The sequence below is a fragment of the Microcebus murinus genome, chromosome 18, assembly GCF_040939455.1.
Source record: "Microcebus murinus isolate Inina chromosome 18, M.murinus_Inina_mat1.0, whole genome shotgun sequence".
In the NCBI taxonomy this organism is placed as follows: Eukaryota; Metazoa; Chordata; class Mammalia; order Primates; family Cheirogaleidae; genus Microcebus; species Microcebus murinus.
In genome coordinates this window covers 27,295,453-27,322,293 of record NC_134121.1, presented here as the reverse complement: position 1 = coordinate 27,322,293, position 26,841 = coordinate 27,295,453, and the positions used below count along the sequence as shown (strand labels likewise).

General features: G+C 39.5%; 2 protein-coding genes across 2 annotated transcripts in view; one reads left to right on the top strand and one right to left on the bottom strand.

The window, feature by feature from the left end:
• TAF15 (TATA-box binding protein associated factor 15) overlaps positions 1-18,086 on the bottom strand; it is a 31,419-nt gene extending 13,333 nt beyond the window's left edge. Inside the window, exons 1-7 of the mRNA XM_012784856.3 lie at positions 17,956-18,086; positions 10,679-10,718; positions 8,327-8,378; positions 8,154-8,238; positions 7,968-8,070; positions 5,028-5,221; positions 3,897-4,017 (exon numbers count right to left, since the gene is read on the bottom strand). Of these exons, the coding sequence (XP_012640310.1) occupies positions 3,897-4,017; positions 5,028-5,221; positions 7,968-8,070; positions 8,154-8,238; positions 8,327-8,378; positions 10,679-10,718; positions 17,956-17,962 (602 nt within the window). The 5' untranslated portion in view covers positions 17,963-18,086. The remainder of the gene's footprint in view (positions 1-3,896; positions 4,018-5,027; positions 5,222-7,967; positions 8,071-8,153; positions 8,239-8,326; positions 8,379-10,678; positions 10,719-17,955) is intronic.
• Positions 18,087-24,495: 6,409 nt separating this feature from the next.
• Positions 24,496-26,841, top strand: part of NLE1 (notchless homolog 1) — a 350,374-nt gene continuing 348,028 nt past the window's right edge. The window contains exon 1 of the mRNA XM_012790076.3: positions 24,496-24,499. The gene's annotated coding sequence lies outside the window, so the exon portion shown is untranslated. The remainder of the gene's footprint in view (positions 24,500-26,841) is intronic.

Genomic DNA, 26,841 nt, shown 5'->3' with positions numbered 1-26,841 from the left:
ATTTGTTTTCATTTCCCAAAAAGCAGATAACTATATACACAAAAAGAATTCCTGAAGTAAGGACATTTTAAGGTGAAGTCGTAGAGCTATTTAACAGAGACATATATAAGCATACTCAACTTTATTGGCTGAGTATCCCCTGCATAAGAAAACTAGCTGCATATTCTTGACTCAAATATGGATATATTTATCCCACGCTCAAAACCACAATAAGCTCGGGTACACTCTGAGGGTTCTTTCACTGTCACAATATTCCATATTTAAGGGAGAAGAATGACTCAATTGCAGGTGCTTCTCAATAAAGAAATAGTTCTACTCCCAATCTTTAATTTATAAAACATATCTATTCAAGGACAAAAACTGCCAAGAAGTAAAAGTATAATCCAGGAATCTTTATTCCTAGAAAATGCAATAAACAGAGAGAAAAGGGTGCTTAGCTAAACACTGAAAAGATTAGTTTAAAAACCCATGCTGTGCTTGAGTTTCCAGAATACAATTTTTTGGGTGCAAGGAAAAGACCAATATTAATTACAAATGTAAATGATTCATTGGATTTAAATATCATTCTCAATAACAGCTGTATTTACATTTTATTTCCTCCCATGTCTTATATGTGTGGTGAAAAGGGTTTCTGGATTAAATACTTATTAATATCAACATCTCAGGAGGCCAAGGATCTGTCATTCTAGAGCTGCACTGTCCAATACCATATCCACTAGCTAGACGTGGCTGTTGAGCACTTGAAATGCAGCTAGTCTAAATTGAGATCATGCTCTACATGTAAAACACAAAATGGATTTCTAAGAATGTACACTATCTCATTAAGAATTCTTTTAGCTTTTAAAGAAGTGTGGGAAAAAATTCTTTTATATTGATTAAATGATTAAATATTTTAGATATATTAGGTTAATAGAATATACTATTAAAATTAATTTCACCTGTTTATTTCTGCTGTTTTCTTTTTAATGTGGCTACTAGAGAATTTAAAATTAAACACATGGCTCACATTTGCAACCAACATCATATTTCTACTGGGAAATGCTATTCTAGACTGTCACCAGAATATATGCACATTTTTAAGGGAGCTAATTAAACACTTTTGTAAGAGGGAGAAGACACTGAAAATTCAGGATAATTTTAGGCTTGACCCATTTAAGCCTGAAATAGCTACTTAATTTGATGACATATTAATAATGAAAAACAATTCCTTATTAAGTTCTAAGAATTTTACAAGGCATTAATCACAACGCTAAAATTAAAAAACAGTAAAATTAAAAGACTAAGAATTTATAGCCTTAACTTCTAATCCAATTGTTAATGCCAATTGTAGATCACAATAAGAAACTCAATCTTAAAAAAAAAAAAAAGAGGAAAGAAACTCAATCTTTTTTACTACGATTGCTTTTTCAAAAAAAATTAAGTTTCCTGTAGTCCCTATAATCTTCATGTGTCATATTTGGAAAGCTGATGGCTGCCTTTTGCTCTGAATTCTTCCTCCAGCCAAACAATCATACATCTATAAGCCTAAGAATGTAGCATCCTTTACCACACATCCAACCCTCACCCAGAAACTACCCCTTTTCTTCTTTAAATATAAACCCAACTAATGCCAGACATTCTTCAAACAGCCCCCAAAAGATAACATCTTCAGCATTGCTATTTTTAAGTAAGATGATTAGAAACACAAATGGGAGTGTTGATGAAGACTAATGAAAAATGTGAGTAATTTTGGTACTTAAATGCAAAACCAAGTGTGAAAAAAATCTTAAAACTGGACATTTATATTAAAATACAGAATGCTTTACCCCAACAAATAAGCTCAAAAGCACATCCTGAACAAGATGTTATGAAAATTATATGAACCTCCCATTTCAGTATCCATAAATGAAGTTTTTTGGAATACAACCATATTTATTCATTTATATATTATTTATGGCTGCTCTGGCATTCCAAGGGCAGGGTTAAATACTTATAAAAGAAACCATGTGACCTGCAAAATGTAAAACATTTACTGTCTGGTCTTTCACACGAAAAATCTGCCAACCAAATGTTAAGAGTAATCATCATCCATACGGGTTTCTAAAATAAAGGCCTTTCGTGAACATCCCATTTATTGACAGGGTAGTACAAGATTGCAGACCCCTTCCTCATCCAATCTTACCCCCAGGTCAGCAACATTTTGAACAACTATCTATTGGGCTTCTGCATAAGATTTTCTATGAAGGGGTTCTAACAAAAAACTTGGTTCATGAATCATTATCTGGGCCACAAATTATACCGAAATATATTGCCAAGGTGGTTATAAAAGTACTTAAGAAATGGACCCCATGGTTGGTCAAGGTACTCCTTTCCTTCTTTATCAGGAGGATCATTCAAGGTCCTCTCAACCCTCTTCTTAGTTGTAAGATGAGTCATCACTTACAGATGAAAATATAAAGACCATACTCTACCCTCTTCCTCCTAAAACATGGGACTTTACCATTCTCAGTTGGATGCTGTCACAGTTTAATAGATAATCTATTCAGATATAATTATAACTTCCTTATGAGGAAAATTAAACTTATGATGTACTGTAAAATATACAGCATGTCAAGGCAGCCAATTACCTAAACCATAATTAACTGGAAAATTAGAAAATTAAATATACCTGTTGGTTATCTTATTTGACTTTCTGTTTTAGGTAGGAGGGAGGCTATTAGGTAGAAAGAAAGTACCATGTCACTTTACATTATTCATTTTATATCCACATGATGGCAGACTACCCTCTTTGAAAATAAAGAGGCATTAAATATATTTGTTTTACCTTGGTAAACTGACTTTGGCTATCAAAGACTTACTGTCCAAGTATTATAGAATTTTTAAAATATGTTTAAACTTTAGTTTTTCCATAATACCAAAGCGCTATACACTAAAAATAGAGAAATACAAGTCAGTGAATTCAAATTCTTGGCTCATCTGAAGGAATAACAGCCTATATTCAACTGTTTTTGTTTCTCAGGTCACCTTAGTCCTTAAGGACCAAAAGAGTGAACTGGTACTGATACATTAGTAAATATCAGTAAGGGGCCACTGATAATTTCAAGTCTCAAGGAACATAAATTATCTTTAAGACCGTATTTACACACAAATTTGCAAATCTCAATCTGAGGACAGATGTCGACTTTTTCATTCTTGGTTTTAGGGCCAAAGTGCTAAACTTAGAGATATATCTAAAAGTAATTTCAAAACCAGCTTTATAATGTACGCTGTAACTAAATAACAAAACTTGATAATACTAGTGATGGGGAAAAAAAGAAAAGCTGAATTAAAAAGTCATTCCTTTACCACAGCTTAGTCTAGATAAAATATGCAATGGTATGTGATGTTACACTAATTGTTTCAATAATTATTTATTTAAGGAGGGGGACAAAATAGTTTAGTTATATTAAACCTTTTTCTTGTTTGCCAATGCCATCTTTCTACTCTGCTACTGCCTCCTAAATTTTCCTATCCCAAGGGGATTCAAGATTAAGGAACAGCCTTTCTGCTCTTCAAACTAGAATTAACTTACCTTTTATTTTTTAACATACAAACACTTGGATTTCCCAGAGTATTCTTTAAAAGTGTTTAGATTCTAGCTCTGGTAGCAAAAAGTCAAGTGGCTTAACCACAACCACAGTTGTTTCTCCACTGATCTTTAACATACACCACATAAACTAACTTCTAACATAGCCTATTCTAAGGTAATTTATGTGAGATCTTAAGAATAAAAATAAATTTTGAATTTCTTCCCTTTAATCCAAAACATAATCCCTTTTTAAGCCTCTTAACTAAATTACATGCTGGAATTGAACCAGCTAAGTACCACCACACACACACACACAAAGAAATGTATGCATCTATATCTAAATACTTACCTTGCTCCTGTCATATGACCTCTTCCATCCTTGTCATATCCCCCACGCCCTCTACCTCCTCCCTGTGACCCGCCATATCCTCTATTATCTTCTCCATACCTACTCACATCACGACGGTCATCTACAAAAAGGAAAACATTACATATATAAATAAGCACTGTCATTTCTGACAAAGGCTTCAAATAACATAATCTTAAATGGCTCTTTAGGCCATAAATTATATCCTTTGGAAAATGGCACATGTGCACAGAATTCAAATGCAAGTCATCATAAAATCATCTGGAATCAAATATGTTTGAGAATTATATTAATATCTATGTCAAATTCCATTACCCTAAAGTCAGAGAGCAAAATAGTAATGTAAGATAGTTTGAGTTAAAATACAATCTAGGTACAAGAACCCTAATTACTTAGATGAAAAGCACAAACCTAATCTTAAAAGTTATTACTTTCTTCACCTCAAAAACATTTAAGTGTAAATCAAGCATGGACAGGGAATAATCGGATTTTCAAACTGAGAGAAGATATTTGATGAATGAACTTCCACTTTTACACATTCACTTATTCATTCATTCAATTATTGAACAAATGTTTATTGACCACTTATTATGAATCAAGCCATACATATACTAGGGCTTGAAGGTACAAAAATGAGCAAGACAGGACCTTTGCCTTTGAAGCATTCATTTTCATAGCATGGACACACTACTAAATATCGATGGTATATAAAAAGTGCTATGGGAAAACAAGAGGAAATAATGACTGGCCTTTCCTCGATGAGATTGGAGAAGGCTAATAATATAGGATGATTTCCCCAAATCAAGTACACCAGTATCACCAAAAGAACTGGTGCCAGCAGCATTGTCAAATGATCAGAGTTCACTAAGACAACAAAGGAAATTTGTGTAACCAGTTCTCAACAAGTCTTATGACCATTTAGGAGTCTACAAGTTCAGAAATAGAATTCTAATGAACTAGTTTTGATGACTATGAGAAAGAATATATGTTCAGGGTCACCCCAAAGTTTTACAAACAGATGAAATCCAGTGTGAGTCTTTTAATCCAAAACTTAATACACAAATAATTCTGTGAAAGGAAAAAAGAAAAATAATAGAGGCCAGTATTTCTTACCTTGTGTGTGGTGGCTGTAATTTTCCCTTTGTGAATGATAGGACTGCTGGTTTTGATTATAGGAATCATGCTGTTGATCATAATTTGAAGGCTCATCATATGAGCCTTGATGTTGATCATAGCCTGACTGCTGGTCATACGAATCTTGTTGACCATAGTCTGACTGGTCATAGGAAGGCGCTCTTCCACCTTGGCTAAACAGAAATCAAGACCTTGAGAGACTTCATAGGAGGATTATGTTTACTGTATCAAGTCAACTGAGACTAATATAAGAGGTGTGATCAGCTAGACCTCAACCTTATTTACTACTACTTTCTCATAGTAATTATTTAGCTCTTTTATATGCAAACTCCCCTTATCACCAATGGAATGTCCTTCAAAAGACAATTTCATCACCATTAAAGATGTGCCACATTATGAAAAAAAATCATATGCACCTTTGAAAACTGTAGTAAAGCAAAAAATAACTATGGTTTTTACTACCTCCCTGAATTAAAAAAAAAAAAGTAAAAGATGGTATGAAGTTTAATATACCTGATTCTTTTAACAAACATGCCACAAGTGCTAAGTCCTTTTAACAGTTACATTGAAAGGCTCTGTATCACTTAATTTTAATGTCATCTCCTAAAGTATCTGTAGAACTATTCTTTTAAAATTATCTTTAGAACCTATTGTATATTCTTCTGAACATCTTCAATCATAGTAAATTTTAGAAGACAGTAATAAATCACTCATATTTTAAGTCTGATTAAGAGGAAGGAACTTGCTTTGTAATGCCATTTTTTATCTGAAAAGAAATCTATCAAGTAATAAGACTGCCTTCTTATTTCTGACAATTTGAAAGAAAAATTCTAAGTATGTTCTGAGCAATATGACTGCATTAATTATCTGCTCTCAGGGTGGGAATATTAAAATGCAAGACTTAATTGAATTTCAGTTCCAATCGGTTTACTTTGGAAAAGTAAAAAAAAGGGGGGGGAGGGGCAAAAAAGATCTCATACCTTAACAGTCACATCTTATTCTGCATCAGAGGATCAGAACAATCTAATAAAGATCTGTATGTTCCCCAACTCCCTACCAAAAGCACAACACAACCACGACATGAACACCAGCACTTTACTTTAAGATGGCTGTCAAACCAAACCTAACACATCTTTGGTCTACATTATATTATGCTTCCAAAAATACATCCTTGATAAAAGGATTCTCCTTAAACTTAAAGTTAACCAACAGGGCTTGAAGAAATACTCTCCCAAATATGGGATGCCTTCTGGATATTATTCCTTATATTTGTACTCTACTTTCTACTTTTCACAAAACTCTCATATCTATAAGACTGATAATATGACCTCAAAAATCATTCCTCAATGCTTTTATTTAATTAAATTTCACCAATTACCTTTACTGCAGAGAGTAAACAATAGAGAACTTAGTTTCCGCCTAATTCTTTAACTGTGTAATTTGATAAGCTGGATAATCTTAACTTTTCTTTACATCTATAAAATGAGGATAATTACTGGCACTATCTCATAGAGGTATCTGAGGATCAGTTACATTAGAGAATGCAAAAGCTCAATAAAAAAGAGGCTGGACATGGTAGCTCATGCCTGTAATCCTAGCACTCTGGGAGGCCAAGGTGGGAGGATTGCTTGAGGCCAGGAGTTCAAGACCATCCTGAGCAAGAGCAAGAGTGAGACCTGTTTCTGCAAAAAAACCGGAAAATTTAGCTGGGCATAGCGGCTCATGCCTATAGGCCCAGCTACTTGGGAGGCTGAGGCAGGAGAATCACTTGAGCCCAGGAGTTTGAGGGTGCAGTGAGCTATGATGATGCCACTGCACTCTAGCCCAGGCATCAAAGCAAGACTGTCTCAAAAAAATGACAAAATAAATAAAAAATAAGAGTTCCTACTATTAAAAATTAAGTATAAGTGAGGCATGGTGGCACATGTCTATAATCCCAGCTACTCAGAGGGTGAAGTGAGAAGAATGCTTGAGCCCAGGAGTTCAAGACCAGCCTGGGAAACACAGCTGAAACTGTATCAAAAAAATAATAATAAATTTTGTAAATGAAATGGGAAAAAATAAAGATAACAAAAAAATAAAAATTAAGCACAGGCTCTTAGAATTTGAAAATTTAAAAAAACCTTATAAAACCTATAAACTTAGGCCAGGCATGGGGTAGCTCACACCTATAATACCAGCACTTTGGAAGGCTAAGGCAAGAGGATTGCTTCAGACCAGGAGTTCACTATCAGCCTGGGTAACACAGCAAGACTACATCTCCAGAAAAAAATTTAAAAATTAAAAAAAAAATTGCCAGATGTGGTGGCACATGCCTGTAATCTTGGCTACTCATGAGGCTAAGGTAGGAGGATTGCTTGAGTCCAGGAATTCAAGGCTGCAATGAGCTATTATCGCACCACTACACTCCAGCCTGGGAGACAAAACAAGACCCTATCTCAAAAAAATAAAAACAAAAAATCCCATAAACTTGTTGGTAAATATTTACCTACCTATATCAACAAAATAAATTTTAGGATATCTGATATATGTGGATAAGTTTAGGTAATTTTTTAAATTAATATTTCTCCCTGTAAAGATAACACATTCAAATGGCTCAAAAATAAAATGGAAATAAAAAGGTAAATATTGAGAAGTCTCAATCTAGTCAGGTTTTTGTTTAATCTCAGGTATAAAGCAGAGGTCCAATCTGTATTAATTTATAGCTAAACAATGATTTTATAAATGACAAATGAAGAATCAAATGACAGTGCTATTTCCACATTCTCCATAATATAAAATTGTAAAATCTACACTCCATTAACACTTTTCTTAAAAAAAAAAAAAAAGTTTAAAGCTGAGAATTTGTTAATCTGTTTAATAATATCCAATGTTATTTCTACTGCCCATAACCATCTCAGTACTTTACTGTTTCCTTACCCTCCTGATGATTCCACGTTTTGTTGTCCCTGGTTATTATATGATTGCTGGCCATATGAGCTCTGCTTTTGATTCTCATAACCACTGTAGGACTGTGAATAACCTAAAGATTGGATGAGTATACCATTTAGTGAAAGCTCTGATTTTTCCATCTCTAAAACAGCAAATTTAACAAACTAGTCCAACCTGACTGGCTTTGTCCATAACCGGAGTAACCGCTGTAGTTCTGTCCATATGAGGAATCAGTCGTTTGCCCATAACCAGAGTAGTTCTGAAATTTAGGTAAATACTCAAGTTTCATCACCTACTTAAGATAAAAATAACTACTTATGAAGAACACAATTTATATTTCAACCTACTTGTGGTGCTTGTCCATATCCTTGGTTGCCTTGATTTCCATAGGAAGAATAACTGTAAAAGAAAAATGTAGTATTTGAAAGAAATGTGCTAAAATTTAAAAGCTTAAATGAAGAACCTTTCCGTCATTTTCAACTTTCAACTCAAATATAAGCTTCTTTTCTGAGAAACTGTCAATCTCCCTGTCTCTTAAGAGTATAAATTGAAAGGTGATGATGACCAAAGACTATTAAAAATAAATGAAGTCACTCCCAGACCTACTGATGTCAAACACACACTCAAAGTTTTGCTTTGAAAATCTCCCATAAATCAACAAAACTTCACTGGAGCTAGAAAATTCTGAGAGAATTATGCATGGGGGTGGGGGAACAAAAACAATATGGCAAGACCTGCAATAAGTATCTGAACACTTCTCAAGTTAGCACTTTAATCAAGTTAACTACATTTTGACAGAGTAATTTCTTCCTATCATTTGCCTTAGTTAAATGTCTTTAACTTCCTAGATAAGGCACAGGATAGCACTAAAAGTCTAGTTTAAATGCCTCCATAATTAAAGGCATGTATATCTCCAGAGTACTATCATAGAATGAAATTTTATCATATCCCCAGTGTCACAGCAAAGCCTGACGAGTAGCTCATTAAGTATATGTTGACTGACAATGAATTAACGTACCTTCCTAGGATTTAAATTTTCTTTAATTTTATAGTATATAAGCTCTAACAATTCAGAAGCAAACTTTCTAAATATATACTCTGACTTTCTACATCCAAAGGAAAACGAAATATTTTCAAAAAACCCTTTTTATTATTTCATGGCTATCAAGTACTAACAGAATTCCTTAACTTCTGAAAATACATTTCATTGAATAAACATTTGCTAGATGCCTATTAGGAAGTAAGCACTATCTTATGAGAATAAAAGAATCAAATCAGTTTTGTTTCCAGGAAGCTTAAAATTTGATTACAGAAATACCAGAGAAGCTACTCTGAGTATCTCACACTGTGCTGCAAAACTTTTATGGTCTAAGCTGAAGGCTGCATTTCCTACTGCATATACACATTCACATAAAAATAAACCTTTCTTTTTATTGTAAGAATGATAAGTACTCTAAAAAACACCAAGCATTTCTATTATGATGCTTTTTAAAAATCTGTTTTGTATTATACTATCAAAAAATGAAATGCTTTTTCTAAGAAACTATTATAGAGTTCAATTGTTTAAATCCCCGTAATATTTGTTTCTTCTATGAAACTTCTGTTCTTTTGTGTTTTTTTTGAGACAGAGTCTCACTCTGTTGCCTGCGCTAGAGTGCCGTGGTGTCAGCCTAGCTCATAGCAACCTCAAACTCCTGGGCTCAAGTGATCCTTCTGCCTCAGCTTCCCGAGTAGCTGGGACTACAGGCATGTGCCACCATGCCCGTCTAATTTTTTCTATATATTTTTAGTTGTTTAGCTAATTTCTTTCTATTTTTAGTAGAAATGGGGTCTCGCTCTTACTCAGGCTGTTCTGTAACTCCTGAGCTCAAACGGCCTCCCAGAGTACTAGGATTACAGGTGTGAGCCACCTCACCTGGCCTGTTTCTTCTATGAAATTTCTTAAAGAAAACATAAACTTTACAAAATCTAGATCTGTTTTAATCTCTAGGAGAGATCAACATTTACTGATGCAAATAGATGTTTAAGAAAACAAAGAAGCCCAAGACGGTAGCATGCACCTATATAGTCCCAGCTACTTGGGAGGCTGTGTCAGAAGATCACTTGAGCCCAGGAGTTTGAAGCTATAGTGCACTATAATGGTGCCCGTGAATACCACTGTATTCCAGCCTGGGCAATACAGCAAGACCCCATCTCTAAAAATTAAAAAAAAAAAACAAAAAAAAAAACCTGGGTGCAGTGGCTCAGGCCTGTAATCCCAGCACTTTGGGATGCTGAGGCGGGAGGATTGCTTGAGCCCAGGGGTTCAAGACCAGCCTGGGCAACATAGCGAGACCTTATCTCTAAAAAAAAATTTAAAAATCAGCCAAGTGTGGTAGTGGCACATGCTTATAATCCTAGCTACTGGGGAGGCTGAGTTGGGAGGATAGCTTGAGCCCAGGAATAAGTTCAAGACTACAGTAAGATACTGAGGCACTCCAGCCCGCTAAGCTATAGTGGGAAACCCTGTCTCTTAAAAACTAAAATAAAAAACACAAGAAAAAAGAAAAGGAATAAATGTTTTAGAGTACTTATATACATAGGCCAACTTGCCCTGTGACAATATCTAATTATCTTAAGACATCCAGATACCCAGTCTCAAAAGAGAAGCTTTTTTCCTTAGTTCTACCCTTTCATATTAAAATGTACATATACTTTACCTTTGCTGCTCACCCCCAGACTGACCGTAACTTCCAGAATCTAGAACACATAAAAAGAATTTTAAATCTTATTTAAAATTATGCTTCATTCAAAGGCTGATTTTAGCTCATACAGATGAAATGTAGTAAGAAAATGTCAAAAGTTAATTGGAGAAAGAAAGCTAGAAGTTAAATACTGTGAAAGGAGAAATCTGTACAAATAGTACTTCCTTTTTACAACTACGTATTTGAAAACAACTATTCTACAAATGTGTGCAGATGGTCATAAGAACCAAGTGAACAAATGTGAAACAATCAATGAAAATTCATCCTTTGAACACTCAAAAGCTCAAGCTATACAATCTTTATATACAAAAAGACATCTGTTAAAACTAATCAGGTCCCGAGAGGGGAAAGACACGCACTCTTGACATCCCCAGGATTACATTTACTTGTACAGCCTCACCACCCCAACATATACAGCATCCCTCTGTATTAGGACTGCTGTGGCTGTCAAAACCAACAAAAGGATTTCAAAAAAGTTGCTTAAAAAAAGTTCAGTCAGTTGTTTAAAAGTCTGACTTTACCAAGCTTTCAGGGACTCAGCCAATTGATATATCAAGTCAGCAATATCTTTTAGCCTCCATTTTAGCAATTAAAAACTACCAAGGAAGGCATGAAGTGAGTAAAAACATGTCAAAAAAAAAAAAGAATTTAAACTATGAGCTGTTCTCAATACTTCCAAATGTCAATCATATAAATAATTGTTGAAGAGGCTGTAACTATCCTTTAGGCTTCTACTCAGAATCAAATGAATGACCTAAGTTTGTGATCAATAAGAGTAATTTTATATGAAACACTTTGCAACTACAAAATATGGCTCTATGTCTCAAACTGCTGACCATTAGGCCCCACCTCACCCAAAACAAAATCATTTATCGAACAGTTCTAAAACCAACCAAAAATCAAATGAAATGGGTTTTTTCCTTCAATTTATATAACACTAGAATATGAAAATATTACCATTCGCTGTATACATGGGTGACATCAAATCTAACACTTTCCTGCTATCAGACTGAACAAGATTTTTTAAAATTCTTCTTTGTAAGAATATTAAGTGAAATCTTGACACAAACTACTTATTGTGAGAATGTGGAGAAGGACATAGGCTATCTAAAATGAAGATGAAAAAGCAATACATTACTGCCAGGCCCACAATAATAAAATGCCCAGTGTTGCAGCTAACAACCAAATAAGAGAAACAGGAAAAGAATATACAATCTAATTCGACCACAAAGAGATTATATGTATTTTTAAAATGGCAAAGGAAATTAGATTCTCCCAAATCAGAGATTGAAAAGGGTTACAAGGAGGAAAAAACATATGAGCAAGACACTTGGGGACACATGAAGCTTTAGGTTAAACTATATCCCAAAGCATGAATGTAGGCTCTCCCAGTGACAGAGCTATAAGATCCCAGCATATTTCCTTTAGGTTCGAGCAAAACTATAGAAGTATACAGCATCTAAGTCATGTGATCCTATCTCAAATCTAGTAAGTATTAAGGTCCTTAAACCTTAACCCAGTCACATTAGCCCTATGTAATTGGAAATCTGACTTCTTTAGCTGGCTGGCTTATTCCAAGATACAAAAATAAGCATATCGACCAGTAAATCTGGCCCTTAAACAAACACTTGAGTGGTAAAGTGCAGATGTCTTATATTCATCAGAGAAAATTAGTTAATAGTTATTTAAGGCATTGCAAACTGTTCAATGATTACTTGACACTTGAGCCTTGTGTCTGGACCAACGAATTATTTTGAAGTGCTTTTAAATTTCCAAGTGCATAGGGTTTTGATTCTTGTTTTTTCTAATATTACATCACATTCTTGGTATGTTAGGATTTGCTGTTTTGTCTTTCTCCTTTAGCACATGTCCCCTGTATGCTAGAAAAAATTATATATTTCCTAAATTTGGGGTGAATTCTATACATCTATAACATTATTACACTCATTAGTTGTATCATTCATATTTTAGTAATGTTTGGTCTTATACTGTTTGCCTGATCTATTAATTACAGAGGAATGTTTTATAAAACTTCCCACTCGACTACAGACTTGTCAATTTCTAGTAATTGCCCTTTTTTTTCTATATATTGAGACTATATTGTTAGGCACATAGAAGTAAAGACATCTTCCTGGTGAATTTCCTATTAACACTATATGAACACTACCACTAAAAATGTCCAAACTTTCACTGGTAATATAACTAAACCATCACCTTTTGATTTGGGTGCTTGGCTAATCTTTTTCCATCTTACTTTCAATATTTCTTATGTTTTCAGTATATCCCTTCTGAACAGCATGCTAGATCATTTTTTTCCAATGTGAAAATCTTTGTCTTTTAACTGGTGTTTTACTACTTTTAGTATTAGTTTTTTTTTTTTTTTGAGACAGAGTCTCACTTTGCTGCCCAAGCTAGAGTGCCATGGCATCAGCCAGCTCACAGCAACCTCAAACTCCTGGGCTCAAGCGATCCTGCTACCTCAGCCTCCCGAGTGGCTGGGACTACAGTCATGCGCCACCATGCCCGGCTAATTTTTTCTATATATATTAGTTGACCAATTAATTTCTTTCTATTTATAGTAGAGACGGGGTATTGCTCTTGCTCAGGCTGGTTTCGAACTTCTGACCTCGAGCTATGGGCCCACCTGGGCCTCCCAGAGTGCTAGGATTACAGGCGTTAGCCACTGCGCCCAGCCCTTATTTATTTCTACCCTTTTATATTGGAACTTTCTACTTACTATGGCTTTTTTCCTTTCAACTCCTCTCCTGCTATTAAGATTTTCTTTACTCCCTTTTTTCCTCCTACTGCTTTAGAAGTTGTGTTCAAGTTCTATTAAGTCACCATGCATAATTTTTATCAATTTTTAACATGCAATCCTGACAAAGTTCAAAATTACCTTCAGCCTCCAGTGAGTATTATAAGAACCTTAATATTCTAATACCAATCATGGCCTTCTCCTATTTTGCTCCTATTTTTTAAATCTCTAAATCTAATTATTTTAATCTTCAATGTTCTACAGTTAATATGTGCTTTTTATTAACTATGTTTCCTTCCTTTACATTTTTTACATCCCACTCCTCCCTTCTAGACTTAATTTCCTTTATTGGTTCTTTCAGCACTAACAATGGTATTCTCAAGTCTTTTGCAAATATATTATCTATATGAAAGTTTATCTGGGTAGAAAATTCAAGGTCAATGGTTATTCTCCCTCTAAACTCTCAGGATCATTTCATTATTCTCCAGCTCCTTAAAACTTCTAAGAAATGTTATCAAACTTACCATTGCTCCCTATTTTCTCTGGTAGGTTTTGTTTGATATTGATGTTTCATAACCTGCAGTTTCACATCAGTGTGTCTAGGTATTAAATTATTTATGACTCAAGTTTAAAACCAGTGCTTCTTGATTCAAAATGTTTATCTATTTTGGAAAATTCTCAACTATCTTTTTTTTTTTTTTTCTTTGTAGAGTCAAGGTCTCACTATTTTGCCCAGGCTAGTCTCAAATTCCTGGCCACAAGTGATCTTCACACCTGGGCCTCCTAAAGTGGTAGGATAAAAGATGTGAGCCACCACACCTGGCCTCAACTCTCTTCTTAACCATTGATTCTCCTCCACTTTCTCCTTCTCAAATCTTTATTAGATGTATGAAAGGAATTCCTAATCCATTTTCCAAAATTTTTTTTTTTGATACTGGGTGTTGCCTGGGCTAGAGTACAGTGGATTGTCATAGCTCACTGTGACCTACAACTCCTGGGCTCAAGCAACCCTCATGCCTCAGCCTCTCAAGTAGCTGGGACTACAGGCATACGACACTTACACATGCCTAATTTTTCTACTTTTTGTAGAGACAGGGTCTCAATCTTGCTCAGGATGGCCTCGAACTCCCAGCCTCAAGCAATCCTCCTGTCTCTGCCTCCTAGAGTGCTAGGATTACAGGTATGAACCACTGCACCAGTCTATTTCCCATGTTTCTTGGTCTTTCATTTTCATTTCTTTATCCTTCTGAACTGAATTCTGTAAGATCACATCTACCTTCTACATCGATCATATCTATATTTCTTCCACTAGGTCTGCTAAACTTATCCACTTTTTCCAATTCTAGAAGTTATACTTGGTTCTTTTTCAAATCTATATGGTTTTTTTTCATTAACAGCTTGGTTTTAGGATTGACTCCATTTAGGTTTTTAGTAATTTTAAACCTATAATGCTCTTTCAGACTATCTTTTAGAGACTCTAATCCTGTCATTAACTCTCATTTCCTAAAGTTCTGCAACTTTTTTTAACTACGAACTCATCTTTTTGCTACACTTTTTTCTGAGATTCCTTGTGATCTATACTGTAAATTTCCTCCAGAAAAGATTTTTCATTTGTTTTTACCAGAATTCCAAGGGTATTACTGGTCCCAGAACAATTTTTATGTTAATTTCTCATAAGGTTGCCTTGAGCCTAAATGAATATCCAAATTGTGGGCCCAGGTTACAATTTCTCAGGAAAAGACATTTTTTTTCAGTGTCCAGGCTCCCTTGTTATCTCTTATCCTGGTAGAAGTTTTTGTTCCAGGTCATTCCTTCACTGAAGATACAGTCCTTTAAGATGTCCTTCCTTCAATGAAGATACAGTCCTTTCTGTGTTAGTCTAGGATTTTTATGAGTTTCAGTTCCCAGAACCTGACTCTAATGATCTCCAGGTTTCATCTCTTGTCCTTCGTTACATGGGCAATAAAACCCAAGTCTCTAAATGAGGCTACGCCCTCCTTTCCAGATAGCCCCTAAGTTACCACTATTACCTACCATGCTGGTTTCTACTTCAGTTTTGGCAGTGGGGGTTTGCTGTTTAAGTTTTTACATTTTTTTGGTGTTTGTAGATAGAGGATTTTCAAATAACCCTTGGCAGTATCTTGATTTTATAATTTTTATATGTATAACTGATATTATACTTGTGGCTTTAATTTGAAAGATGTCAGTTAATGCACATTTGTAAACAGTATTTGAATATCAGACTCTGACTTATAATATCTACAATTTTTATTTATTGATTGATAACTTAAGTGCTTATACTTATTAAGTTTATAAGTCTGCCCTGTCAGGCATTCAGAGTGATTGAGTCAATTTGATAGATTAAATTTACAAGTGTAGAAGGAATGTTTAAAGGACTTAACTAAAATTATTAGTGGCATTAGTTGGTTAGGGGGAGTTTAATCAGTTAAGTTTATTAACTTAAACATTCAAAGAACAAGTCAAAAAGCACTGTTTTCATACAAAGTCAAAAGTATTATCTTCACACACATATTACAAAATTTATAAATAGTATACCAAGACTAAGAACTTAACAGTCTAGCTTTGTCAATTTAGAAACGAACATCTAGTAAATACTCCTTTTGACACATGAAAGCCAATTTTGATATTTCAAAAAAAACTCGAACTATAAAGTGACAAATACTGGGTGTCTTGGTAATTTAAAGATTCTTCACAGAGTAAACGCCTTTATTAAAAGGATTTGTTCTGTAAAATTTGGATTCAGTCAAAAGGCCACACTCAAGGATTGAGAAGACCACAGGTGGCGCCAGGGCCACAGGTTCCCCACCCAGAAACTACTCAGTCCTATAAAAATAAACCCTAGTTTTATATCAATTACGTTAAAAATTAAGACAGGATAAAAGTTTTTAATGACTACTTATTCACTGAAACTTGGTATATTTTTCCATGAGAATGGAATTTTAATTGTTTTCAATCCAGGAGATTATAAACCCTCCTGAGGGTGTACATCTATGTACTTCTGTGGAGCTTTACCAGACTTCATCCCAAATTATGCACCTAGTAAAAGATGTACCAATGTCTACTTTGGAATAAGAAATTATTCCCTATTCAAGCAAGGATTAAGCAGAAACTGAAAGAAGCAAGTGCAGTTTATAGCCTCTTACATCAAGTAAATGGCCCCCCCTCAAAAAATCAATATCCTGCCTAGCCTCCTTAATATCAATGTTAATCTAAAGAAAGTATCATTCTTATGTCCAATCTTTCTTGCAAATCTGTCATCTTCTCTGACTGCTGCTTCCTTCTGGTCACACATTTCTATCCTTCTGCAAGACTGGCTAATGGGTTTTTTGGTTTTGTCTTTTAAATACTAACAGGTTTGCCCTTAATAAAAACGTAAGCCTGTCAGAAGGCATACGTTTCATTCTAACCATATGGCTTCAGGAAATGTTTTTCCAGCAGAAAAGTGAGTGATACCTAATTCTCATGATGGTTTCTAGCAAACAGATACTTGGGTCTTTTCGGCCTGTGATGTAGCCGGACAATAGAGGACCTTGTGTGATCAGCTAGATCTGCTAAATCAAGAGAACATCCATGTTCCTGACTTTTTATTCTGGTTTAGCAGGATCCAAACTGGATCCTGCTAAAGAGACCACTGCCTCTTTTCCTCTTCCACACAACGGGAAGCCTCTGCCAATTTAACCGCTTCGTGGAAGAAAGGCTGCCTTTGCTTTTAGTCTGCATGTTTTATGGGAAATGCCACCTATGCCTACAGGAGAGTATCAGCAACAGACAAGGCTCACTTTCAAGCCCTTTCAGAAGATAAACAACTGGAGGGGGGAGACGAGTGGCAGGAGAGTGAAGAGGAAGCTGCATTATATGCAAACACCCCCAACTCGAATCCGCGTGGTTACTGCTGAGGGGACGACAGTGAGTACGATTTCGTGAAAGGCAACGTCCTTTGAAAGGGCTCCCAGAGCGTCAAGGCCCCCACCTGATGAATGGGTGAGTCAGGAAGGCCCAGCTCCACTTCACAGATGGGGAAAGTGAGGTACGAGGCGACGAGACGACTGGCCCGAGGCCTCGCTGAAAGATGAGGCGGAGCGGAGAACCAGAAGCACCGATTCTCTCAGGCTGATGCTCTGATCCCGGCTCCCCCCGCCCCTATGATGGCGTAGACGGCCTCCGCCCCCCGACTCACACACACCCTCCCCTGGGAGCGGCCAGTCTCCTCAGCTTCCAAGGACAGGGCCAGAAGACAGGAGGCCCGGAGCGCTCCCGCCGTGGTGTGCAGCCAGGGAGCGTTGGGAGCGTGCGTGCCTCCAGTCCAACATGGCGGCGGCCGCGGCCCCCCCCCCCCCACCCAAGCCTCCCTCAGGGCCGGAGACTCTCCCTCGGGGCCCTCCGGTGGGCGGGAAGACGGCCCAACCCTGCCAGGCCCTTCTCGCCGCTGCCGCTGCTCGCTGAAGGAGTCACCTACCCGACATGACTAACGGCCGCGGCGCGGAGCCCCCAGAGCCCGCCGAGAACAAGGAATACCACAGCCAGGCGGCGCGGCGGCCGGAGCTGTATTGAGGGCGGCGCGGCGAGCTGAGGCCGACTGCGGGGCCTCGGCAGCCAATCAGCGGGCAGCGGGCGGTACCACGGCGCCAAGGCAGGAGGGGTGATTCCGCGCTGGTTCCAGCCGCCGCCGAACCCGAGTCCCACTTTGTTCTCCCCTCCGCGAACGGTACCATTATTGAGAGGGAATTGAGAAGAGAAAGTACCAATGTTACCACTGTGATGGGGGGAGGAAGCTGAAGCCACTCGCTGCGTCCTACTTAAAATCTTAATTCTCACTTTATTGGGTCTGAGAGAATTCGACGTTAGGAAGCGAAAGAGGAGGGACTTTATAAACATAGACTATTTGGTTTTAAAAGGTCTTTCTTTCCCTAAAATTTCGAATGGTATGTCCTAGTCTGCTCTGCTTTCGCTGCAGGGAGCTTGAGCCACCTGGGGGCGTTCGTAGTCGAAAAGCTCGGGGACGCGAAGTCGTGACCAGCTCTGGTACCTGACCGCCTCCGGGTTTGTTATAACCGCCTTGCGGAGTGGAAGACAAGAAGATACTGGAACAAAAGTGTGCGTTAAGATGAATCACACACGAACCTGACCCTAAGAACGTGGCGGGGCGGGGGCCTTGAGCTTCGCTTTTCAGCTCTATAGTAACCGCAAATTCTTGATTGTTAGGCACCTTACTTACATCATCTCATCTGGTTCTCACAACGGACTGATGAAATCTTTTCTGCACGTTGCAGATAAGAAGATAGAATTCGCTTGCCTTAGGTCGTACAGTCAGTAAACCGCCAAGGTGGGATTTGAAGCCTGGCAGCCTGACGCCGTTGCCTGTGGGTTTAAACCATCATGCTGTTCAGCGTAGAGGGGCCTAGGTTCTATAGTAGGAAAGGGGGCTGGGACAACTCAGAGAGCCAGCAAGGACATTTTCTGGGAGAGCATGACATTTGAGCTAAATCCTAGGTGATGAGAAGTTGACCACGTGAAAAAGTGGGCAAAAGGGCTTTCCATACCAGTTGTAGAACAAGTAATTCAGTATGTTTGGAATATTGATTCTCGTGGGAGAGTGGTAGGAGATGATGCTGAAAAGTAGAGGGCTCAATAGCTGGAGCCTTGTCATTAGGTTTGTGCTTTATCTTAAGGGCAATGGGAACCACTCATCAGAGGAGTTTAAAGGAGAACAGTAAGATCAGATTTGTATTTTCTGGCCGTGGAGTGAGGAGTGCATGGAGATGAGTGGTGCTTAAAAGCAGGTAGTCCCAGCTACTTAGGAGGCTGAGGCGGGAGGATTCCTTGAGCCCAGGAGTTCAAGGCTACAGTGAGCTATGATTGCATCACTGCACTACAGTCTGGGCAACAGAGCGAGACCCCATCTCTTAAAAAAAGCAGGGAGACCAATTAGGTGGCCAAGGCAGTAGTGCTGGTGAAAGATCATAGTGCCCCGGACTTAAGTAGTAGCTGTGGAAATAAATGCAGGTTAAGTGAAGAGATTCCAGAGATCCTTAGGGGTAGACTGCACAAGAGCTGGTGATCAATTTGGGTGGGAGGGGCTAGCAGAGAAAGAGAGAGGAGTCTGGAGTGAATTCTAGGTTTCCTTGCTTAGACAAGTGGCCCAGTGGTGGTGTCATTCACTGTGTCATTCACAAGAGGAGGAGCAGGTTGTAATGGGGGTGGAAAGGTAAGTTCGGAATTAATGCCTTCAGGTCAGAAAAAAGGCATGAGGTCATCTCTCATTATACTAGCTATAATTGTGCCCTCAACTCTAGATAGAGAGGGTCACAGAGCCCTTTAGTCAGGTTCAAACAAGCAAGGCTGCAAGACTAAAGTAATAAAAATTATTTTATGACTAAGAGCCATTTAACTGTTCGAGTATATATAAAGAGATAGAGGAAAGCAACCCAGAGGAGGAGATAGGCATGTGCAATAGCAGGAGACAATTAGGTTGCAGGGGGAGAAAGGGCTCTTAGATGCTCTCTAGAGGAAGCTAGAGGGTGGGTCTTTTAAAATCTTTTTTAAGAATTTTTTTTAAGAATGAAATACAGAAATGTTGTATTTCATGTTGAATGAAATACAGATCAATGTTGCCCATTGATACAGATCAATGTTGCCCTGTATTTCATGTTGAATGAAATGCAGATCAATGTTGCCCATCATTGATCCTTAAGTTTGTACCGCCATTTATTCATTCATTCTTCACTCAACTGCCACATCTGGAAGTCTACTATGTGTCAGGCCCTGGAGGTATTGAAATAGGAAGGATGACCCTTGCTCTCCAGGAACTCCAGTCTCATAACAAGACAGTACCAACCTGTGATTTCAATCAGCTGCTGAATGTGCTAGGATTCGAGGATGCAGATGGTGCTCTGAAAACACAAAAGAAGAGCAGCTCACCCACATGAAGGATGGAGGGTATCAAGGAAGGCTTCCTGCAGCAGGTGCCTCCTAAACTGAGTTATGAAGAAAGAACAGGAATTCGCCAGCAAGGTTATACCAGGAACATCATGCTCCAGGTAGAAAGGGCTGTATTTGCAAAGACCAGGAGAAAACAAAGTTCTGGGAATTGCCAGTAATTCAGTCTGGCTGGTCTGTGGAGTTGCAGGGATGGGAAATTGTGGTAAGTGGCATGAAAGAAGTAGGCAGAAGCCACATCCTGAAGAGCCTTGTGTGCTTTTGGAGGAGTTTGGACATTAAATTAAAGACAATGGGGAACTTCAGAGGTATTTAATCAAAGGACTGACATTGATTTCTGATATCCATTATCTCTTTTAGTCTTCTAGACAGACTTGTGAAATAGGTATTGCTGTTATTCACATTTTGTAGATAAGGACACTGAAGCTCAGGAAGGTGAGATTCTTTAGCAAGTTCATACAGGCCTTTGGATCAAGCTCACTGTCTTTTCACAGTGTCCCTGACCTCTGAAAGTTGCAAGAGAGACCTCCTCCTTGGTCTGCTTGGCTCTGGAGCTTCCTTCCAATGGGCCTTCTCCGCCACACCCTGACTCACAGATTGACTCCTGTGCCCTCCTCTCTTCCAGGCTTTTGCTTGGAAATGATTCCACTGGGAATGATTATCTACAACAAGCTTTAATTGTCACCCAGTCATTCTTCCTGCTACAAGATCCTCCTCCCTCTACGCCCAACTATCCTGGCCTCAATCTGCATATTTAGGGAAGACAGCAGGTACATTTTACACATCAGCTTAACAGATTGTATCTGGGAAGGTCTTGGTACAGGACCTGTTTGCCCCTGATCCATTCCTCACGTCCTCACAGGAAGAGCAGGATTGCCTTGTTTCAGCTTCAGAAACTCCCACAGGCAGTAGCTTCCAGCTAGAATTGGCCCATGGGTGACCCGGTGGGAAATTAGTTGGGAGAAAAGAGAAAGAAAGAGAGGAGTGAGGGTTATCATTCCTCCTCCCTGTCTGCCTCAGGAGGTGTCTCAGAGCTCCAGCTTCCATTGGTGACCCTGGCTTCAGTAACCTGCCTCTGTCCCTCCACCTGTGGCTTGTAGAGCCATCTCGCTGTTGATAATTTCTGAGTTGCCTCCATCCCCTGGTTAGCTTCCCCCACCCGTCTGCCACTGGGGCGGGGCCTCCTTGTAAGGACGTTGTAAAGACTGTGAACTTACTTGGAGTGAGTACTTAGAAGCCTTTAGAGGGAGCCATTTGAGCAGAGTCCCAACATGATCCAACATGATCTGACCTGTTTTACCGGGATTACTTGGGCTGCTACTTAAAAGAATAGACTGTAGGGGGCAAGAGAGGAATCACGCAAAGGTTATTACTTGGATGGACCAGAGTAAAACCAGATCTGCCACCATGATTTTTGCCCCCTTTGAAATCCTGTGGAACCCACAGTTGTAGCAAATGATTCAAGGCTCGCATACTTTGCCTATGTGATCACTAGTTGGGTTGCATAATTCCTTTCTGAACCTCCAGTGCCTAGCACAGTACCTGAAGGGATAGGCATTTTTTAAAAAAGAAAAAAAAAATGTATTCAATGAATGAGTAAATAATTTTTTTTTAAACAGGGGCATAACTTGTCTTGCTGTCTTATCTGTAAACTTCTCAAGCTCAAAGGGCTTATCTAGGACTTTGCTGTGATTCCCATGGGGCACAAAATAAATGTGCGATGAATGTTTGTTGAAAGAATGACAGCTGCTTTGTGCCAAGTGCCACAGATGAGGTGAAGCCATTGTCACCAGCCCACCCCCACCCCAGTGGAGGTGTCCCTCAAGTCCTGCTCCTCTGGCCTTCCTAGACAGCAGGCCTCCCAGCATGACCACACTGAGGCTCCAGTGCCACAAGGGGAGGATCCTTGTAAATGACCGGGCTACCCCGTCTCCCGACAGTGGCAGGCGCTTCCTGTTTGGGGTGGAAAGGAACCAGACGCTTTCCTGTTAGCAGGTCTTTTAAGCAAAGCAGCAGATGCTGAGCAGGTCCTGGCCCGGCCTCTCAGGCCAGATGCCTAGCGGTTAGACAGCCTTTATGTGGAAAGGAAGTGAGGCACAGCGCCAGATTGGCCAGGCTTTTATTGTGCTCCTTGCAAGTCCCCTGGGTCCTGGTGTGAGTAAAAAACAAACCAGAAGAGGCTAATGCCCTGCTAAACCATGATGAGAGTTAGGGGAGATGGGGCCGCTCAGAGACAGAGAGCATTGCCTAGATAGGAGATGCTCATGTGATTGCCCTGGGACAGGCTTGTGTATGTCATTTGGATGTTGTGAGCATGCTCAAGTGTGAACCTGTGCACAGAATACATGAGTGCATGCTTGAGTCTGTACACCTGATATCCATCACTTTGCAGAATTTAACAGTTTCTTAGTTTGCTCCCCATAACACATGAATAGAATAATAGAAAAGGCAGAAATTATTTTCCTCCCATTTTAAAATGGCAGATACTCAGAGAGGTTCGTGGACTTGTAAAGGTTACTAAGAGTGTGAAAAAGTCAAGATCCAAACCCAGCTAGATGTGGTGGCTCACACCTGTAATCCCAGCACTCTGGGAGGCCGAGGCAGGAGGATCACTTGAGGCCAGGAGTTCGAGACCAGCCTGAACAACATAGTGAGACCCTGTGTCTCCAAAAAAAAAAAAGATTCAAACCCGAGTCTTGTCTTCCTCCAAATTTCTTGCTTTTTCCAGTCCCACAGAAGCATGTGCATGTGTGCATATGTACAGGGAGGTAGAGAGCTAGGTATGCTTATGTAACCCAGACTGCTGAGACTACATCCGCAAGTGCTAGAGAGGAAATTTCTCTTCCAGAGGCAGAGATGGTTACTAGAAAGTCAGGGCTTCTGGAATCGAATCACAGCTAAAAACACAGAGGCTACGGCAAATAACAGATCCAAATGATCACAGCTGGAGTCCTCACGACTCTAGAGACAGCCTCCTCTCCAGCTCTCCCCAACTAATGTCATGTTCTCATGATTCCTCATATTATTCCTGTTACTATGGTTGTTTGAGATTGGTCTTTTAATGAGTGCCTTTCTCCAGAGCTCAGAATTCCTTCTGATAAAATCTGTTTTGTGTTCCATACACTTCCTGAGGAGGAGGAAGAAGCAGAGACAAAGCTGATTGTTCTTCATATTATTAAGAGAGAAACTGAGGCCCAGAGTAGCCTTGTCCAGGTTCACACATCCTGCCTGATCCCAGGGGTCCTGCTGCTGCCTTCTGCCAGAGCAGGAGAAATGGCTGGGGCATGGCAGCTGCCAGACACTGCCCTGAGCAGGCAGCATGCCCAGGCCCTGGCATGAGCTCCACAGAGTCCTATCCACTCGGGGAGGGCTGGAGGCACTGTGGATGTGAGCCGAGCCCCAGTGCACAGAGAGAGAAGGAGGAGAAGCAGCTCTCTTTGAAGAGGAGGTGTGGAGAGGGCTACCAGCCAAGCTGGGTCAGGAACCTGCTCAGCCAAGCTGGGGAGGGAAGGAAGGAGAGAACTAGAACCTTAGAAAACCTAGAGCTGGCTTCCTCTTGGACGCTGGTATTTAGAATTTAGTGATTCAGTAGGTCTGGAGTAGGGCTCAGGAATCTGACTTTTTAACAAGTGCCCCCAGGTGATTGAGTGTAGGTAACCGAAGACTCACTCCCATTTTATAAATTTGACTTGAGGCAAGATTGTGTAATGTTCAAGAGCCCAAGATCTGGAATTAAAACAGCCAGGTTTAAATTGCTGGCTCCATTACTAGAATTGTGACCTTGGACAATTGATATGATCTCTCTATGTCTCAGTTTTCTCATCTTTCAAATAAGGATGCTTATAATAGTAGCTTTCTCATAAGGGAGTTGCAAAGATGCACTGACATGATTTATGTTAAGCACGTAGCATATACTTGGCTCATGTCAACTTCTCAAGTATTAATCATTTTCATTTGCCCCAACTACCCATTCCCATCCCCACATCCACTTCCATCAGAGGAAGAAATAATGGTACTGGATTAACATAGGGACTTGTTACCACAGTATTGTTTTGTACATGGGTAATCTTAGGTCAGACTTTGAGAATCCCTGCTCCCCAAGTCCATTCTCTAGTCACTCTCTGGAAGCCCTTCCTATGAACTGAGCCCCTTTCCAATAAACTACCTTGCCTTTCTCATCTTCCTTTCCTCCCCAGACTCCCCTCCCATCCCCCAGTGTGCACACAGCAAGCTGCCCTTCTTCCTCCTGCCCTTACCCAAAGTGATTTGGCTTAGGATGTATCCTTGAAAGTGAAAAAACACAGCAAGTTAGTTGTGGGACTTCACAGGACCCTGGACTTTAAAGAAGATCACAGAATTTGATGCTCTGGGATTCATGAGTATACTTCAGAGGTGGAAGGGGACTGGAGCCTTCTGCTACCCAGGCTGGCTTCCTGGGAAATGGAGACATCCTGAGAAAAAGCATGGCTGAAACTCAGGGTGGGTGTGTGGATGGAGGAAGCTTTGTTCTGCATAAATTCTTGTGGGCACTTCCACCTCTGGGTGGCATCTTAAGGTGGCCACAAGCAGAGGTAGACTAGAGAGAGGTGGGGATAGGATAAAATAATCAAACCAAGGACAGCAAAGGAAAGCAGAGGAAGTCAACATTCAAACATTCAGTCAACATTCAGTGGTACTAGTTTGAGGGGTCCAAGGCCCAGGGCTAACCTAGGTTGTAGAGAAAGACAGGATCAGCTTTCTGCATGGCCAAGCCGGTCTCCTCCGAACGCTCAGCCATCCAGAGGACCTCAGCTTCCCCTCCTCCTCTCGCCCCAGTGCAGCTGAAATGGAGAACCTATAGGATGTAAGGGAAGAAGAGATGGAGAGATTCTTCCTAGAGAAAGAATTGGCAGACCCAGGTCTGACTCCAGTTTGACCCACAGTATCCTCACCAACTAAGGCTCCTTGGGGCTTCCTGACCCAAAGCAGGGCTATTTGACCTATCAAAATCCACTCGGAAAAAGCCACCATATTTCATCTCATACATGTAACCTTCACATACACATACTCTCTCTCTCTCTCTGTCTCTCTCTCTCTCTTTCTCTGTCTCTCTTTCTGTCTCTCTCTCTCTCAGATTGCCAGATAAAATAGATGATATCCAGTTAACCTTGAATTTCAGATTAATGATGAATAATTTATACTATGTCCCAAATATTGAATAGCACACTTTTTAAAAATTATTCATCATTAATCTGGAATTCAAGGTTAACTGCAGGTCCTGCACTTTTATTTGCTAAATCTAGCAACCCTATGTCACTCCCCTTCAGAATCTCCCTTCCCAAGGTCCACTGCAGGACTTTGCTTGAACCAGCAGCCATGTCACAACATGTTTTTGTTTGTTTCATTTTTTATTTTATTTTATTTTTTATTTTTTAAAAGGCTGGTCAAGTGTTTTGTGTTTCTTTTAGAGAACCAGGGTCTTGTTATGTTGCCCAAGCTAGCCTGCTGGACCCAAGTAATCCTCCTGCCTGGGACTACAGGCTCATGACACCATGCCCGGCTCACAGTCTGTTCTGTCCTTGACTGGAAACCTTCCTACTGGTCTGCCCAGCTAGACTGGAAGCTCTCTGAAGGCAAAACCCAGCCTTCAAGTCCCCCATCTCTAGGGCACTGACTCAGTCAGGGATGCTTTTTACAGATGTGCACAACAGCACTCTCAGAGAGGGGCCATAGATCTGCAAGGAAACCCTTCTTCATCTCTATGCACCCAGCAGATCCCTGACACAGTGATATGCCTGTACATCTTTTTTCATTGATCTGCCCAGAGGAGCACCAGCTTTTAATTGGTCCACCCAGGATGGGTACCCTTTTTTCATTGGTTGGTTGGAAGATAAGCCGAGCCTGTTTCCAGTTAGTCTCCCCCAAAGGAATGCCTGTTTCTAAGATGTCTATTCAAAGAACTTTTTCCAATTCCTCCACCCTAGTGGAGTCTTTTTCTAAATGTTTTCTAAAAACATTGTGTGCTTCCTAGGCTCTGAGCCTTAGGGTTAGAACACTGTATTACTTTTGTTTAGCACTTTATGTTTCGATTTATTTTTACACACATTTACTCGTCCAATCCCATGAAGAGCCCCAGAGGTCGGAATCATTGTTCCACTTGCTGTTTACATATTAGTGAGTTGAGGCTAAGAGAAAGACAGCAACCTGCTCTCAGTCAGGAAGACAGATAATGAAAACAGTTTACTTTTGTTCAGTATGAGTTTAGCATAGATTGTCAGGTAAACTGTTTCTCTCCATCCTTTCTTTATTTTTTTATTTTCAAAACTGTTTTTAGAGACAGAGTCTTGCCCTATCGCCCAGGCTGGAGTGCAGTGGCACAATCATAACTCACTGCAGCTTGAATTCCTGAGCTCAAGGAATCCTCCTT